This window comes from Vidua macroura, chromosome 8 (assembly GCF_024509145.1).
Source record: "Vidua macroura isolate BioBank_ID:100142 chromosome 8, ASM2450914v1, whole genome shotgun sequence".
Lineage (NCBI taxonomy): Eukaryota > Metazoa > Chordata > Aves > Passeriformes > Viduidae > Vidua > Vidua macroura.
In genome coordinates, this window is record NC_071578.1 from 3,750,866 (window position 1) to 3,766,370 (window position 15,505).

The 15,505-nt window shown below is 59.1% G+C and overlaps 3 protein-coding genes and 3 long non-coding RNA genes across 6 annotated transcripts; all 6 read right to left on the reverse strand.

The window, feature by feature from the left end:
• Nucleotides 1-1,473: 1,473 nt before the first annotated feature.
• LOC128810833 (PHD finger protein 7-like) lies at nucleotides 1,474-4,824 on the reverse strand. Its single transcript, XM_053983977.1, is given in 10 exon segments — nucleotides 1,474-2,357; nucleotides 2,360-2,411; nucleotides 2,414-2,609; nucleotides 2,758-2,874; nucleotides 3,092-3,358; nucleotides 3,591-3,715; nucleotides 3,945-4,034; nucleotides 4,149-4,208; nucleotides 4,363-4,561; nucleotides 4,721-4,824. Coding segments are annotated over 10 exon segments (1,377 nt in total). The 3' UTR covers nucleotides 1,474-2,190.
• Nucleotide 4,825: 1 nt separating this feature from the next.
• On the reverse strand, nucleotides 4,826-5,313 carry LOC128810769 (uncharacterized). Its single transcript, XR_008438128.1, has 3 exons — nucleotides 5,257-5,313; nucleotides 5,058-5,147; nucleotides 4,826-4,845 (listed from the first exon to the last, which is right to left on the reverse strand). It is a non-coding gene; the product is annotated as an uncharacterized LOC128810769 (long non-coding RNA).
• A 683-nt stretch (nucleotides 5,314-5,996) lies between these two features.
• On the reverse strand, nucleotides 5,997-8,051 carry LOC128810768 (G2/M phase-specific E3 ubiquitin-protein ligase-like; the record flags this gene model as incomplete). The annotated part of the gene is given in 6 exon segments (XM_053983886.1): nucleotides 5,997-6,289; nucleotides 6,292-6,542; nucleotides 6,691-6,807; nucleotides 7,025-7,291; nucleotides 7,524-7,676; nucleotides 7,678-8,051. Coding segments are annotated over 6 exon segments (1,329 nt in total), but the record flags the coding sequence as incomplete, so codon positions are not given.
• Nucleotides 8,052-10,208: 2,157 nt separating this feature from the next.
• On the reverse strand, nucleotides 10,209-13,551 carry LOC128810836 (PHD finger protein 7-like). Its single transcript, XM_053983978.1, is given in 10 exon segments — nucleotides 10,209-11,084; nucleotides 11,087-11,138; nucleotides 11,141-11,336; nucleotides 11,485-11,601; nucleotides 11,819-12,085; nucleotides 12,318-12,442; nucleotides 12,672-12,761; nucleotides 12,876-12,935; nucleotides 13,090-13,288; nucleotides 13,448-13,551. Coding segments are annotated over 10 exon segments (1,377 nt in total). The 3' UTR covers nucleotides 10,209-10,917.
• A 1-nt stretch (nucleotide 13,552) lies between these two features.
• On the reverse strand, nucleotides 13,553-14,040 carry LOC128810413 (uncharacterized). Its single transcript, XR_008438038.1, has 3 exons — nucleotides 13,984-14,040; nucleotides 13,785-13,874; nucleotides 13,553-13,572 (listed from the first exon to the last, which is right to left on the reverse strand). It is a non-coding gene; the product is annotated as an uncharacterized LOC128810413 (long non-coding RNA).
• Nucleotides 14,041-14,660: 620 nt separating this feature from the next.
• On the reverse strand, nucleotides 14,661-15,148 carry LOC128810409 (uncharacterized). Its single transcript, XR_008438037.1, has 3 exons — nucleotides 15,092-15,148; nucleotides 14,893-14,982; nucleotides 14,661-14,680 (listed from the first exon to the last, which is right to left on the reverse strand). It is a non-coding gene; the product is annotated as an uncharacterized LOC128810409 (long non-coding RNA).
• Between the last annotated feature and the right edge of the window lie 357 nt (nucleotides 15,149-15,505).

Sequence of the window (15,505 nt, forward strand, 5' to 3'; positions counted from 1 at the left end):
GGCCAGCTCTGATCTGTGATGACTGGGTGTCACTGTCCTCTGGGGCCCAGGCTAGCTCCAAGATGGTCTGGGGGCAATGGCAAGAGTGGGGAACTGCCCGGCTTAGGGTATAGCCTGAGCCAGAACCTCTGAGCCAAGTGCCCAGCACTGGAGACCCCTGGAGGTGTGACGAGGATGGGATGAATGAGGCAGGAGAGGCTCCGCTGCGGTGTGAAGTCCAGCGGGTCTATTGGGCAGGACGAGGGTAGGGTCGACAGGAGAGGAGAGCTGAAGGGAACACAGGCAAGCAGAGCCTCGAGTACAGCTGTGCAAGGGTTTTTAGAACTTGACAAAACAGGGGGTGGACACAATGACACAAGAGATGAGCAACACTTAAGGTGTGGTTTTCAGGGCTGCCACAAATCAGGGTAAGGGGAGGAGAGGGGGTTCAATCTGGGCTTGGTCCTGGCGGTGAGGGACAGGGAACTTTCTAGAGCAATGGATAGGATTTAGGTTGACAGACATGGCAAAGGGGCCAGGTTGCCTTGAGAGGCAGGGAAGGGTCTGGAAGGAAGGGAGGACATTCTTTGAGGGACAGTTGGGAAGGAGGGTGCAACTTAGGGAGAAACCAACTTAGGGAGAACATGGGGGATAACAGAAAATTGCCACTTTTAACAATCAACCGAATAGAACTGAGTAAAATAAACATGATCGATAAGAATCGGTGATGGTGATGCCATCCCCATCCCATGCGGTGATGTTGCAGTGGTGGCTTCTTTGGAGGGGACGGGATTAACTTCTGCTGGGACTGAATTTTGTCACAGATCAATGTGGGTGACACAGTGCTGTGTGAGCCGTGGCTGAGCAGCGAGTGGCGAGGCATGTCCTGCTCCGGAGCCCCAGCAGCAGTGAGCAGGCTGGCAGGGGACACAGGTGGGACAGGAGATCCCCCGTATCCCAGGGAGAGCCCACAGCCACCACCAAGTCTGCTCCGCTGCCCAAATAGTTGGCGACTCGTGCAACAGCTGGTTGTGAGGCAGTGTGGCCTTTTCATCATCTGTAAGATTTGTTGTGATCTGTTTTGCTGATTAAAGTGTCTCAGCCCACGAGACTTTGTCCTGTCATCTGTGCCAACTGTGATATTTGTTGCAGCAGCATCAGCAGCAGCCTGGCTGTGGTGCTGATGGTGCCCAGGACATGCCGGGGTGCTGGGGCCTGGACAGGGCCTGCTGGCAAGGCAGAGGCTGCAGGTGCAGCCATGCTCTGGGTGTGAACATTGCACAGGAGCCGGGCACTGCCCTACAGGGCCGCTGACAGCAGTCTCTCAGGGCCAGCAAGGCCTGAAGGGCACGGCCATGGTGCTGGGCAGCTGGGAAGGGCAGCTGGCACACTGGAAGGTGCTGGCAACCCTGGGGACGTAGATCCCTGTTCATTCCACTAAGAGAGGCTTGGAGGCAGGCTGAGGAAAATGACTGGAAAAGGTGTGTGGGGTCTCATAGTGTAAAACAACTTTATTTCTTATCTCTGTATCTATGTAGCTATGAATCTGTGTGTTCATCATTCTATCTCTCTACGTCCTTATATACTTATCTATCTATCTATCTATCTATCTATCTATCTATCTATCTATCTATCTATCTATCTGTCTTTCTGTCTTTGGTGGCTAAGGGTGATGGGGGCTTTGGGCTGGCTGACAGCTTGTGCTGTTGTTATTGTGGCCGGCTGTAGGGCTTTTTTGCCCGCCGTTGTTGCCGCCAGACGTGTCTCATGCGAACTGGCCCAGGCTGGGAGCGGTTGTCCGTTGTGGATGCGTGGATGATCCACGGAGGCCTGTACGGACGTCGTGGCCGTGCTGCTTGGCTGTTGGCAGCCAGAGTGCCCTGAGTCAGCCCCGACACTGCCTGTCTGGAAGTGCTGGGGCCGCTTTCATGGGCACTCTGGGCCAGCCCATTGTCAATCCTGCGGCGTTTTGCGGGTGGGCCGTGTGATATCCCAGAGTCATTGTCTTCCTCTGGGTAGGCCCGTTTGAAGGCCTGCCGAGGGCAAGAGGAAGAGCTGCTGGTCTTGACAGGACACTCTCCCTGGGCCAGCTGTGCTGCGGCCTGGCTGGAAGTGCTGGGCTCGCAGGTGTCAGCACTGTGTGCTGGCCCATCCTCGACGCTGCGACGTTTTGCAGGAGAGCTGTACATTGTCCACGATGGTGTTTCTTCCTCAGCGTAGTGCCGCTTCAAGGCCTGTCGAGGGCTGATGGAGGAGCTGCTCTTGAGGAGCACCGTGCTCTGGGACAGTGCAGCCAGTTCCTGGCTGGAATTTTTGGGGCTCACAAGCTCTGAGGAACCTGCAAAGAGGGGCAGCAGGAAGGTCGTCAGGAGAGCCCCCAGGGTGCAGGCAGGAGAGGCCACTGAGGTATCCAGAGCCCTCCTGGAGCCCAGCCATGTGCTGAAGGTCCTGCTGTCAGGCCCATCCTGGCCCCTGTCTGCACTGCGTGGCAGGAAATGCTTTGATGCCTACCAGTGCCTGTGGCAGCACAGGTGCTGCACTCCCAGGAGCAGGTGGTGCTCTCCAAAGAGGAGCAGAGGTTGTGGGTGCCCTCAGCAGTGCAGGAGCTGCACAGCCACAGTTGCCAGGGTCTGGAGGAGCAAGGAGGTTGTGAGGACAAAGGGACACAGCAAGGGATGGCCATGCCCATGGCCGAGCCCTTGTTCTTAGTTGTACATTGCTGAGCCTGTGGGGAGCAGATGCCCTTCAGGTCCCTGCATTGGTGCTTTGGCAGCTTACCCGTTTGCCTCCACGTGCTCCCTGCCTCGCAAACAAAGGCACCTTGAGGCATCGCAGCGGCCGTGCCTCTGATCTGAGGAGGGTCCGACCTCTTGGTCACTCTGCCACGATGGGGGTCTGCCAGAGAAGGAGAGGAAAGAGTTGAGCCCAGCTGAGCCCTCATCCGGCAGATCCCAGCAGTCGCTGCTCCTCTGCCTGTCCCGTTTGCAGCGGCTCGGTGGAGCTGAGGGCAAGAGGCATGGGGCTAGAAGGCGGCCAGGCCTGCTGGGGCAGTCCCTAGGCTGGCACAGTGCTTGTGCCTGCCGCCTTGTGAGATGGGAGGAGGAAAGCCAACCTCTTAGAGAGTCGGATGCCCATGATGAGCATTTCTGTTAGGAATGGCTCTTGCTTCAGGCAGCACGGGCATCGGAAGCCAGTGCCAGCGTGCAGAGCCAGTCTCTGGATGCAGTGCCGGTGGAAGCGGGCGTCTTGGCACGCGGGGCACCCCATGGTTTTGTACGAGATTTTGTCTTCCACGGTGTCCAGGCAGATGCTGCAGGTGGTGTCCTGGCTGGGACGTGGCTGCAGTGCCTGCTGTGGGCAGTGCTCCCAGCAGAAGGACCTGTGAGGAAGATGAGGAGATGGGTGAGGGTAGGGGGAAGTGCAGAGTCCTTGGGCTGTGCTGGCGATGTGGGAGCAGGAGCCGTGAGGGAGCCCCAGCCCCTGTGTGGGTTCTGCCCCTGTGTGTGGCAGGTTGCTGGCAACCATGGGCTCCTTCCTTGTGTGACTTCCAGGGTGGAAAGGGCTTGGAGACAAACACAGGGGCTCCCAAGGTGAGGATGAGCAACACTTACCTGTAGGCCCCAAAGTACTGGGTGACACATTGGCCGTCTGGGGCACAGGGCAGGTGGAAGGTGCGGTCACAGCCCGTCTCACAGCAGGTGATGGTGGCCCCCATGTTGGAGCAGACGAAGCAGCTCTGGAAAGAGCAGAGCAGCCCCCTGAGTGTCAGGGCTGGGGCTCTGTGGCCGGTCTGCATCTGCAGACAGGGAGTGGGATGTGGGCAGTGCCAGCTCAGAGCCCCCAGAGGCGCCTGCACAGGAGGCTCCTGTGTGAGCTGGGCCTGGGGCTTCTTTGCTGGGGAGCAGGATGAGCGGCCCAAGCCCCTTGTGGTGCAAAGCTGCCTGCTCCTGCCAGGTCGTCCCCACCTTCTTGGCTGCCTCTCCGATGATACGCCTGGTGTCCCCAACAAGAAAGTTTCCAGTGTCCTCTCGTGGGTAAAGGCCACTGGCGAGGATCTGCAAGAAGGCAGGGAAGTTCTGGAGCTTGTTAGGTCAGGAAGGCAGGGCCCTTGTGGGCAGAATGCTGTGCCCACACCTCCTGCCAGGTGAAAGCTCCCCAAGAGAATTCACCTGGCAGTAGGTGTGGACACAGAGCTTGAACTTGACTCTCTTGTCCCCACAGATGTCACTCTATCTCTCTACGTCTCTATCTACTTACGTATCTATTTGTCTCTCTGTCCTTGATGGTTAAGGGTGATGGGGGCTTTGGGCTGGCTGACAGCTTGTGCTGTTGTTATTGTGGCCGGCTGTAGGGCTTTTTTGCCCGCCGTTGTTGCCGCCAGACGTGTCTCATGCGAACTGGCCCAGGCTGGGAGCGGTTGTCCGTTGTGGATGCGTGGATGATCCACGGAGGCCTGTACGGACGTCGTGGCCGTGCTGCTTGACTGTTGGCAGCCAGAGTGCCCTGAGTCAGCCCCGACACTGCCTGTCTGGAAGTGCTGGGGCCACTTTCATGGGCACTCTGGGCCAGCCCATTGTCAATCCTGCGGAGCCGTGAGGGAGCCCCAGCCCCTGTGTGGGTTCTGCCCCTGTGTGTGGCAGGTTGCTGGCAACCATGGGCTCCTTCCTTGTGTGACTCCCAGGGTGGAAAGGGCTTGGAGACAAACACAGGGGCTCCCAAGGTGAGGATGAGCAACACTTACCTGTAGGCCCCAAAGTACTGGGTGACACATTGGCCGTCTGGGGCACAGGGCAGGTGGAAGGTGCGGTCACAGCCCGTCTCACAGCAGGTGATGGTGGCCCCCATCTTGGAGCAGACGAAGCAGCTCTGGAAAGAGCAGAGCAGCCCCCTGAGTGTGGCCGGTCTGCATCTGCAGACAGGGAGTGGGATGTGGGCAGTGCCAGCTCAGAGCCCCCAGAGGCGCCTGCACAGGAGGCTCCTGTGTGAGCTGGGCCTGGGGCTTCTTTGCTGGGGAGCAGGATGAGCGGCCCAAGCCCCTTGTGGTGCAAAGCTGCCTGCTCCTGCCAGGTCGTCCCCACCTTCTTGGCTGCCTCTCCGATGATACGCCTGGTGTCCCCAACAAGAAAGTTTCCAGTGTCCTCTCGTGGGTAAAGGCCACTGGCGAGGATCTGCAAGAAGGCAGGGAAGTTCTGGAGCTTGTTAGGTCAGGAAGGCAGGGCCCTTGTGGGCAGAATGCCCACACCTCCTGCCAGGTGAAAGCTCCCCAAGAGAATTCACCTGGCAGTAGGTGTGGACACAGAGCTTGAACTTGACTCTCTTGTCCCCACAGATGTCACTCTATCTCTCTACGTCTCTATCTACTTACGTATCTATTTGTCTCTCTGTCCTTGATGGTTAAGGGTGATGGGGGCTTTGGGCTGGCTGACAGCTTGTGCTGTTGTTATTGTGGCCGGCTGTAGGGCTTTTTTGCCCGCCGTTGTTGCCGCCAGACGTGTCTCATGCGAACTGGCCCAGGCTGGGAGCGGTTGTCCGTTGTGGATGCGTGGATGATCCATGGAGGCCTGTACGGACGTCGTGGCCGTGCTGCTTGACTGTTGGCAGCCAGAGTGCCCTGAGTCAGCCCCGACACTGCCTGTCTGGAAGTGCTGGGGCCACTTTCATGGGCACTCTGGGCCAGCCCATTGTCAATCCTGCGGCGTTTTGCGGGTGGGCCGTGTGATATCCCAGAGTCATTGTCTTCCTCTGGGTAGGCCCGTTTGAAGGCCTGCCGAGGGCAAGAGGAAGAGCTGCTGGTCTTGACAGGAAAGTTGCCCTGGGCCAGCTGTGCTGCTGCCTGTCTGGAAGTGCTGGGGCTGCTTTCATGGGCACTCTGGGCCAGCCCATTGTCAATCCTGCGGCGTTTTGCGGGTGGGCCGTGTGATATCCCAGAGTCATTGTCTTCCTCTGGGTAGGCCCGTTTGAAGGCCTGCCGAGGGCAAGAGGAAGAGCTGCTGGTCTTGACAGGACACTCTCCATGGGCCAGCTGTGCTGCGGCCTGGCTGGAAGTGCTGGGCTCGCAGGTGTCAGCACTGTGTGCTGGCCCATCCTCGACGCTGCGACGTTTTGCAGGAGAGCTGTACATTGTCCACGATGGTGTTTCTTCCTCAGCGTAGTGCCGCTTCAAGGCCTGTCGAGGGCTGATGGAGGAGCTGCTCTTGAGGAGCACTGTGCTCTGGGACAGTGCAGCCAGTTCCTGGCTGGAAGTTTTGGGGCTCACAAGCTCTGAGGAACCTGCAAAGAGGGGCAGCAGGAAGGTCGTCAGGAGAGCCCCCAGGGTGCAGGCAGGAGAGGCCACTGAGGTATCCAGAAGCCCTCCTGGAGCCAAGCCACATGCTGAAGGTCCTGCTGTCAGGCCCATCCTGGCCCCTGTCTGCATTGCGTGGCAGGAAATGCTTTGATGCCTACCGGTGCCTGCGGCAGCACAGGTGCTGCACTCCCAGGAGCAGGTGGTGCTCTCCAAAGAGGAGCAGAGGTTGTGGGTGCCCTCAGCAGCGCAGGAGCTGCACAGCCACAGTTGCCAGGGTCTGGAGGAGCAAGGAGGTTGTGAGGACAAAGGGACACAGCAAGGGATGGCCATGCCCATGGCCGAGCCCTTGTTCTTAGTTGTACATTGCTGAGCCCGTGGGGAGCAGATGCCCTTCAGGTCCCTGCATTGGTGCTTTGGCAGCTTACCCGTTTGCCTCCACGTGCTCCCTGCCTCGCAAACAAAGGCACCTTGAGGCATCGCAGCGGCCGTGCCTCTGATCTGAGGAGGGTCTGACCTCTTGGTCACTCTGCCACGATGGGGGTCTGCCAGAGAAGGAGAGGAAAGAGTTGAGCCCAGCTGAGCCCTCATCCGGCAGATCCCAGCAGTCGCTGCTCCTCTGCCTGTCCCGTTTGCAGCGGCTCGGTGGAGCTGAGGGCAAGAGGCATGGGGCCAGAAGGCGGCCAGGCCTGCTGGGGCAGTCCCTAGGCTGGCACAGTGCTTGTGCCTGCCGCCTTGTGAGATGGGAGGAGGAAAGCCAACCTCTTAGAGAGTCGGATGCCCATGATGAGCATTTCCGTCATGAATGGCTCTTGCTTCAGGCAGCACGGGCATCGGAAGCCAGTGCCAGCGTGCAGAGCCAGTCTCTGGATGCAGTGCCGGTGGAAGCGGGCGTCTTGGCACGCGGGGCACCCCATGGTTTTGTATGAGATTTTGTCTTCCACGGTGTCCAGGCAGATGCTGCAGGTGGTGTCCTGGCTGGGACGTGGCTGCAGTGCCTGCTGTGGGCGATGCTCCCAGCAGAAGGACCTGTGAGGAAGATGAGGAGATGGGTGAGGGCAGGGGGAAGTGCAGAGTCCTTGGGCTGTGCTGGCGATGTGGGAGCAGGAGCCGTGAGGGAGCCCCAGCCCCTGTGTGGGTTCTGCCCCTGTGTGTGGCAGGTTGCTGGCAACCATGGGCTCCTTCCTTGTGTGACTCCCAGGGTGGAAAGGGCTTGGAGACAAACACAGGGGCTCCCAAGGTGAGGATGAGCAACACTTACCTGTAGGCCCCAAAGTACTGGGTGACACATTGGCCGTCTGGGGCACAGGGCAGGTGGAAGGTGCGGTCACAGCCCGTCTCACAGCAGGTGATGGTGGCCCCCATCTTGGAGCAGACGAAGCAGCTCTGGAAAGAGCAGAGCAGCCCCCTGAGTGTGGCCGGTCTGCATCTGCAGACAGGGAGTGGGATGTGGGCAGTGCCAGCTCAGAGCCCCCAGAGGCGCCTGCACAGGAGGCTCCTGTGTGAGCTGGGCCTGGGGCTTCTTTGCTGGGGAGCAGGATGAGCGGCCCAAGCCCCTTGTGGTGCAAAGCTGCCTGCTCCTGCCAGGTCGTCCCCACCTTCTTGGCTGCCTCCCCGATGATACGCCTGGTGTCCCCAACAAGAAAGTTTCCAGTGCTCTCTCGTGGGTAAAGGCCACTGGCGAGGATCTGCAAGAAGGCAGGGAAGTTCTGGAGCTTGTTAGGTCAGGAAGGCAGGGCCCTTGTGGGCAGAATGCTGTGCCCACACCTCCTGCCAGGTGAAAGCTCCCCAAGAGAATTCACCTGGCAGTAGGTGTGGACACAGAGCTTGAACTTGACTCTCTTGTCCCCACAGATGTCGGTGTCCGCCTGGGTCTGGTGGCACAGCATGCACGCTGGAGACAGAGCAAGTCCCCATGAGGCATGAGCACGTCTGTGGGGCTGGGCAAGTGTCTGTGCAGGATCAGCCCCAGGGCCCCGCTGGTTGTGGGCCATGCAGGCTGAAGGGCAGAGCAGGTGAGGCGTGGGTGCCCCAGCAAGTGCCCAGAGCCCAGCCGGGCTGGGGAGCTCCTGCCTCGGCCTGGCATTGTTCTTGGCTCCTCACTGACTACCCCGGAACGCCCTGTGCCAGTGATGGGGAGCTGTGGGGAGGGAGGCTTCTGCTGTCACCTTTTTCCTTGGGGACAGTTTCTGGCTGTGCCATGTTGGATCCAGAAGAGGCTGATGGCGAGTGCCTGGAGCGTCTCCTGCGCAGCACTGCTGGCATTTCTCCTCCTGACACTTGGTGCACCAAGCCTGAGGGAAGAGAGAGGCGTGAGCTGTGCGTGAGCTGTGTCACTTACCCTGGTGCTTGAGCAGCCTCGGGCAAGCTCCTTCTCGGCGATCCTCTCCTTCACTCTGAGGGTGGTGTTGACGTGCAGCCACATTTGAAGGGTTGGGCCGGGGTGATGATGTCACTGAGGCCACTGTGACACGGCCAGCTCTGATCTGTGATGACTGGGTGTCACTGTCCTCTGGGGCCCAGGCTAGCTCCAAGATGGTCTGGGGGCAATGGCAAGAGTGGGGAACTGCCCGGCTTAGGGTATAGCCTGAGCCAGAACCTCTGAGCCAAGTGCCCAGCACTGGAGACCCCTGGAGGTGTGACGAGGATGGGATGAATGAGGCAGGAGAGGCTCCGCTGCGGTGTGAAGTCCAGCGGGTCTATTGGGCAGGACGAGGGTAGGGTCGACAGGAGAGGAGAGCTGAAGGGAACACAGGCAAGCAGAGCCTCGAGTACAGCTGTGCAAGGGTTTTTAGAACTTGACAAAACAGGGGGTGGACACAATGACACAAGAGATGAGCAACACTTAAGGTGTGGTTTTCAGGGCTGCCACAAATCAGGGTAAGGGGAGGAGAGGGGGTTCAATCTGGGCTTGGTCCTGGCGGTGAGGGACAGGGAACTTTCTAGAGCAATGGATAGGATTTAGGTTGACAGACATGGCAAAGGGGCCAGGTTGCCTTGAGAGGCAGGGAAGGGTCTGGAAGGAAGGGAGGACATTCTTTGAGGGACAGTTGGGAAGGAGGGTGCAACTTAGGGAGAAACCAACTTAGGGAGAACATGGGGGATAACAGAAAATTGCCACTTTTAACAATCAACCGAATAGAACTGAGTAAAATAAACATGATCGATAAGAATCGGTGATGGTGATGCCATCCCCATCCCATGCGGTGATGTTGCAGTGGTGGCTTCTTTGGAGGGGACGGGATTAACTTCTGCTGGGACTGAATTTTGTCACAGATCAATGTGGGTGACACAGTGCTGTGTGAGCCGTGGCTGAGCAGCGAGTGGCGAGGCATGTCCTGCTCCGGAGCCCCAGCAGCAGTGAGCAGGCTGGCAGGGGACACAGGTGGGACAGGAGATCCCCCGTATCCCAGGGAGAGCCCACAGCCACCACCAAGTCTGCTCCGCTGCCCAAATAGTTGGCGACTCGTGCAACAGCTGGTTGTGAGGCAGTGTGGCCTTTTCATCATCTGTAAGATTTGTTGTGATCTGTTTTGCTGATTAAAGTGTCTCAGCCCACGAGACTTTGTCCTGTCATCTGTGCCAACTGTGATATTTGTTGCAGCAGCATCAGCAGCAGCCTGGCTGTGGTGCTGATGGTGCCCAGGACATGCCGGGGTGCTGGGGCCTGGACAGGGCCTGCTGGCAAGGCAGAGGCTGCAGGTGCAGCCATGCTCTGGGTGTGAACATTGCACAGGAGCCGGGCACTGCCCTACAGGGCCGCTGACAGCAGTCTCTCAGGGCCAGCAAGGCCTGAAGGGCACGGCCATGGTGCTGGGCAGCTGGGAAGGGCAGCTGGCACACTGGAAGGTGCTGGCAACCCTGGGGACGTAGATCCCTGTTCATTCCACTAAGAGAGGCTTGGAGGCAGGCTGAGGAAAATGACTGGAAAAGGTGTGTGGGGTCTCATAGTGTAAAACAACTTTATTTCTTATCTCTGTATCTATGTAGCTATGAATCTGTGTGTTCATCATTCTATCTCTCTACGTCCTTATATACTTATCTATCTATCTATCTATCTATCTATCTATCTATCTATCTATCTATCTGTCTTTCTGTCTTTGGTGGCTAAGGGTGATGGGGGCTTTGGGCTGGCTGACAGCTTGTGCTGTTGTTATTGTGGCCGGCTGTAGGGCTTTTTTGCCCGCCGTTGTTGCCGCCAGACGTGTCTCATGCGAACTGGCCCAGGCTGGGAGCGGTTGTCCGTTGTGGATGCGTGGATGATCCACGGAGGCCTGTACGGACGTCGTGGCCGTGCTGCTTGGCTGTTGGCAGCCAGAGTGCCCTGAGTCAGCCCCGACACTGCCTGTCTGGAAGTGCTGGGGCCGCTTTCATGGGCACTCTGGGCCAGCCCATTGTCAATCCTGCGGCGTTTTGCGGGTGGGCCGTGTGATATCCCAGAGTCATTGTCTTCCTCTGGGTAGGCCCGTTTGAAGGCCTGCCGAGGGCAAGAGGAAGAGCTGCTGGTCTTGACAGGACACTCTCCCTGGGCCAGCTGTGCTGCGGCCTGGCTGGAAGTGCTGGGCTCGCAGGTGTCAGCACTGTGTGCTGGCCCATCCTCGACGCTGCGACGTTTTGCAGGAGAGCTGTACATTGTCCACGATGGTGTTTCTTCCTCAGCGTAGTGCCGCTTCAAGGCCTGTCGAGGGCTGATGGAGGAGCTGCTCTTGAGGAGCACCGTGCTCTGGGACAGTGCAGCCAGTTCCTGGCTGGAATTTTTGGGGCTCACAAGCTCTGAGGAACCTGCAAAGAGGGGCAGCAGGAAGGTCGTCAGGAGAGCCCCCAGGGTGCAGGCAGGAGAGGCCACTGAGGTATCCAGAGCCCTCCTGGAGCCCAGCCATGTGCTGAAGGTCCTGCTGTCAGGCCCATCCTGGCCCCTGTCTGCACTGCGTGGCAGGAAATGCTTTGATGCCTACCAGTGCCTGTGGCAGCACAGGTGCTGCACTCCCAGGAGCAGGTGGTGCTCTCCAAAGAGGAGCAGAGGTTGTGGGTGCCCTCAGCAGTGCAGGAGCTGCACAGCCACAGTTGCCAGGGTCTGGAGGAGCAAGGAGGTTGTGAGGACAAAGGGACACAGCAAGGGATGGCCATGCCCATGGCCGAGCCCTTGTTCTTAGTTGTACATTGCTGAGCCTGTGGGGAGCAGATGCCCTTCAGGTCCCTGCATTGGTGCTTTGGCAGCTTACCCGTTTGCCTCCACGTGCTCCCTGCCTCGCAAACAAAGGCACCTTGAGGCATCGCAGCGGCCGTGCCTCTGATCTGAGGAGGGTCCGACCTCTTGGTCACTCTGCCACGATGGGGGTCTGCCAGAGAAGGAGAGGAAAGAGTTGAGCCCAGCTGAGCCCTCATCCGGCAGATCCCAGCAGTCGCTGCTCCTCTGCCTGTCCCGTTTGCAGCGGCTCGGTGGAGCTGAGGGCAAGAGGCATGGGGCTAGAAGGCGGCCAGGCCTGCTGGGGCAGTCCCTAGGCTGGCACAGTGCTTGTGCCTGCCGCCTTGTGAGATGGGAGGAGGAAAGCCAACCTCTTAGAGAGTCGGATGCCCATGATGAGCATTTCTGTTAGGAATGGCTCTTGCTTCAGGCAGCACGGGCATCGGAAGCCAGTGCCAGCGTGCAGAGCCAGTCTCTGGATGCAGTGCCGGTGGAAGCGGGCGTCTTGGCACGCGGGGCACCCCATGGTTTTGTACGAGATTTTGTCTTCCACGGTGTCCAGGCAGATGCTGCAGGTGGTGTCCTGGCTGGGACGTGGCTGCAGTGCCTGCTGTGGGCAGTGCTCCCAGCAGAAGGACCTGTGAGGAAGATGAGGAGATGGGTGAGGGTAGGGGGAAGTGCAGAGTCCTTGGGCTGTGCTGGCGATGTGGGAGCAGGAGCCGTGAGGGAGCCCCAGCCCCTGTGTGGGTTCTGCCCCTGTGTGTGGCAGGTTGCTGGCAACCATGGGCTCCTTCCTTGTGTGACTTCCAGGGTGGAAAGGGCTTGGAGACAAACACAGGGGCTCCCAAGGTGAGGATGAGCAACACTTACCTGTAGGCCCCAAAGTACTGGGTGACACATTGGCCGTCTGGGGCACAGGGCAGGTGGAAGGTGCGGTCACAGCCCGTCTCACAGCAGGTGATGGTGGCCCCCATGTTGGAGCAGACGAAGCAGCTCTGGAAAGAGCAGAGCAGCCCCCTGAGTGTCAGGGCTGGGGCTCTGTGGCCGGTCTGCATCTGCAGACAGGGAGTGGGATGTGGGCAGTGCCAGCTCAGAGCCCCCAGAGGCGCCTGCACAGGAGGCTCCTGTGTGAGCTGGGCCTGGGGCTTCTTTGCTGGGGAGCAGGATGAGCGGCCCAAGCCCCTTGTGGTGCAAAGCTGCCTGCTCCTGCCAGGTCGTCCCCACCTTCTTGGCTGCCTCTCCGATGATACGCCTGGTGTCCCCAACAAGAAAGTTTCCAGTGTCCTCTCGTGGGTAAAGGCCACTGGCGAGGATCTGCAAGAAGGCAGGGAAGTTCTGGAGCTTGTTAGGTCAGGAAGGCAGGGCCCTTGTGGGCAGAATGCTGTGCCCACACCTCCTGCCAGGTGAAAGCTCCCCAAGAGAATTCACCTGGCAGTAGGTGTGGACACAGAGCTTGAACTTGACTCTCTTGTCCCCACAGATGTCACTCTATCTCTCTACGTCTCTATCTACTTACGTATCTATTTGTCTCTCTGTCCTTGATGGTTAAGGGTGATGGGGGCTTTGGGCTGGCTGACAGCTTGTGCTGTTGTTATTGTGGCCGGCTGTAGGGCTTTTTTGCCCGCCGTTGTTGCCGCCAGACGTGTCTCATGCGAACTGGCCCAGGCTGGGAGCGGTTGTCCGTTGTGGATGCGTGGATGATCCACGGAGGCCTGTACGGACGTCGTGGCCGTGCTGCTTGACTGTTGGCAGCCAGAGTGCCCTGAGTCAGCCCCGACACTGCCTGTCTGGAAGTGCTGGGGCCACTTTCATGGGCACTCTGGGCCAGCCCATTGTCAATCCTGCGGAGCCGTGAGGGAGCCCCAGCCCCTGTGTGGGTTCTGCCCCTGTGTGTGGCAGGTTGCTGGCAACCATGGGCTCCTTCCTTGTGTGACTCCCAGGGTGGAAAGGGCTTGGAGACAAACACAGGGGCTCCCAAGGTGAGGATGAGCAACACTTACCTGTAGGCCCCAAAGTACTGGGTGACACATTGGCCGTCTGGGGCACAGGGCAGGTGGAAGGTGCGGTCACAGCCCGTCTCACAGCAGGTGATGGTGGCCCCCATCTTGGAGCAGACGAAGCAGCTCTGGAAAGAGCAGAGCAGCCCCCTGAGTGTGGCCGGTCTGCATCTGCAGACAGGGAGTGGGATGTGGGCAGTGCCAGCTCAGAGCCCCCAGAGGCGCCTGCACAGGAGGCTCCTGTGTGAGCTGGGCCTGGGGCTTCTTTGCTGGGGAGCAGGATGAGCGGCCCAAGCCCCTTGTGGTGCAAAGCTGCCTGCTCCTGCCAGGTCGTCCCCACCTTCTTGGCTGCCTCTCCGATGATACGCCTGGTGTCCCCAACAAGAAAGTTTCCAGTGTCCTCTCGTGGGTAAAGGCCACTGGCGAGGATCTGCAAGAAGGCAGGGAAGTTCTGGAGCTTGTTAGGTCAGGAAGGCAGGGCCCTTGTGGGCAGAATGCCCACACCTCCTGCCAGGTGAAAGCTCCCCAAGAGAATTCACCTGGCAGTAGGTGTGGACACAGAGCTTGAACTTGACTCTCTTGTCCCCACAGATGTCACTCTATCTCTCTACGTCTCTATCTACTTACGTATCTATTTGTCTCTCTGTCCTTGATGGTTAAGGGTGATGGGGGCTTTGGGCTGGCTGACAGCTTGTGCTGTTGTTATTGTGGCCGGCTGTAGGGCTTTTTTGCCCGCCGTTGTTGCCGCCAGACGTGTCTCATGCGAACTGGCCCAGGCTGGGAGCGGTTGTCCGTTGTGGATGCGTGGATGATCCATGGAGGCCTGTACGGACGTCGTGGCCGTGCTGCTTGACTGTTGGCAGCCAGAGTGCCCTGAGTCAGCCCCGACACTGCCTGTCTGGAAGTGCTGGGGCCACTTTCATGGGCACTCTGGGCCAGCCCATTGTCAATCCTGCGGAGCCGTGAGGGAGCCCCAGCCCCTGTGTGGGTTCTGCCCCTGTGTGTGGCAGGTTGCTGGCAACCATGGGCTCCTTCCTTGTGTGACTCCCAGGGTGGAAAGGGCTTGGAGACAAACACAGGGGCTCCCAAGGTGAGGATGAGCAACACTTACCTGTAGGCCCCAAAGTACTGGGTGACACATTGGCCGTCTGGGGCACAGGGCAGGTGGAAGGTGCGGTCACAGCCCGTCTCACAGCAGGTGATGGTGGCCCCCATCTTGGAGCAGACGAAGCAGCTCTGGAAAGAGCAGAGCAGCCCCCTGAGTGTGGCCGGTCTGCATCTGCAGACAGGGAGTGGGATGTGGGCAGTGCCAGCTCAGAGCCCCCAGAGGCGCCTGCACAGGAGGCTCCTGTGTGAGCTGGGCCTGGGGCTTCTTTGCTGGGGAGCAGGATGAGCGGCCCAAGCCCCTTGTGGTGCAAAGCTGCCTGCTCCTGCCAGGTCGTCCCCACCTTCTTGGCTGCCTCTCCGATGATACGCCTGGTGTCCCCAACAAGAAAGTTTCCAGTGTCCTCTCGTGGGTAAAGGCCACTGGCGAGGATCTGCAAGAAGGCAGGGAAGTTCTGGAGCTTGTTAGGTCAGGAAGGCAGGGCCCTTGTGGGCAGAATGCCCACACCTCCTGCCAGGTGAAAGCTCCCCAAGAGAATTCACCTGGCAGTAGGTGTGGACACAGAGCTTGAACTTGACTCTCTTGTCCCCACAGATGTCACTCTATCTCTCTACGTCTCTATCTACTTACGTATCTATTTGTCTCTCTGTCCTTGATGGTTAAGGGTGATGGGGGCTTTGGGCTGGCTGACAGCTTGTGCTGTTGTTATTGTGGCCGGCTGTAGGGCTTTTTTGCCCGCCGTTGTTGCCGCCAGACGTGTCTCATGCGAACTGGCCCAGGCTGGGAGCGGTTGTCCGTTGTGGATGCGTGGATGATCCATGGAGGCCTGTACGGACGTCGTGGCCGTGCTGCTTGACTGTTGGCAGCCAGAGTGCCCTGAGTCAGCCCCGACACTGCCTGTCTGGAAGTGCTGGGGCCACTTTCATGGGCACTCTGGGCCAGCCGATTGTCAATCC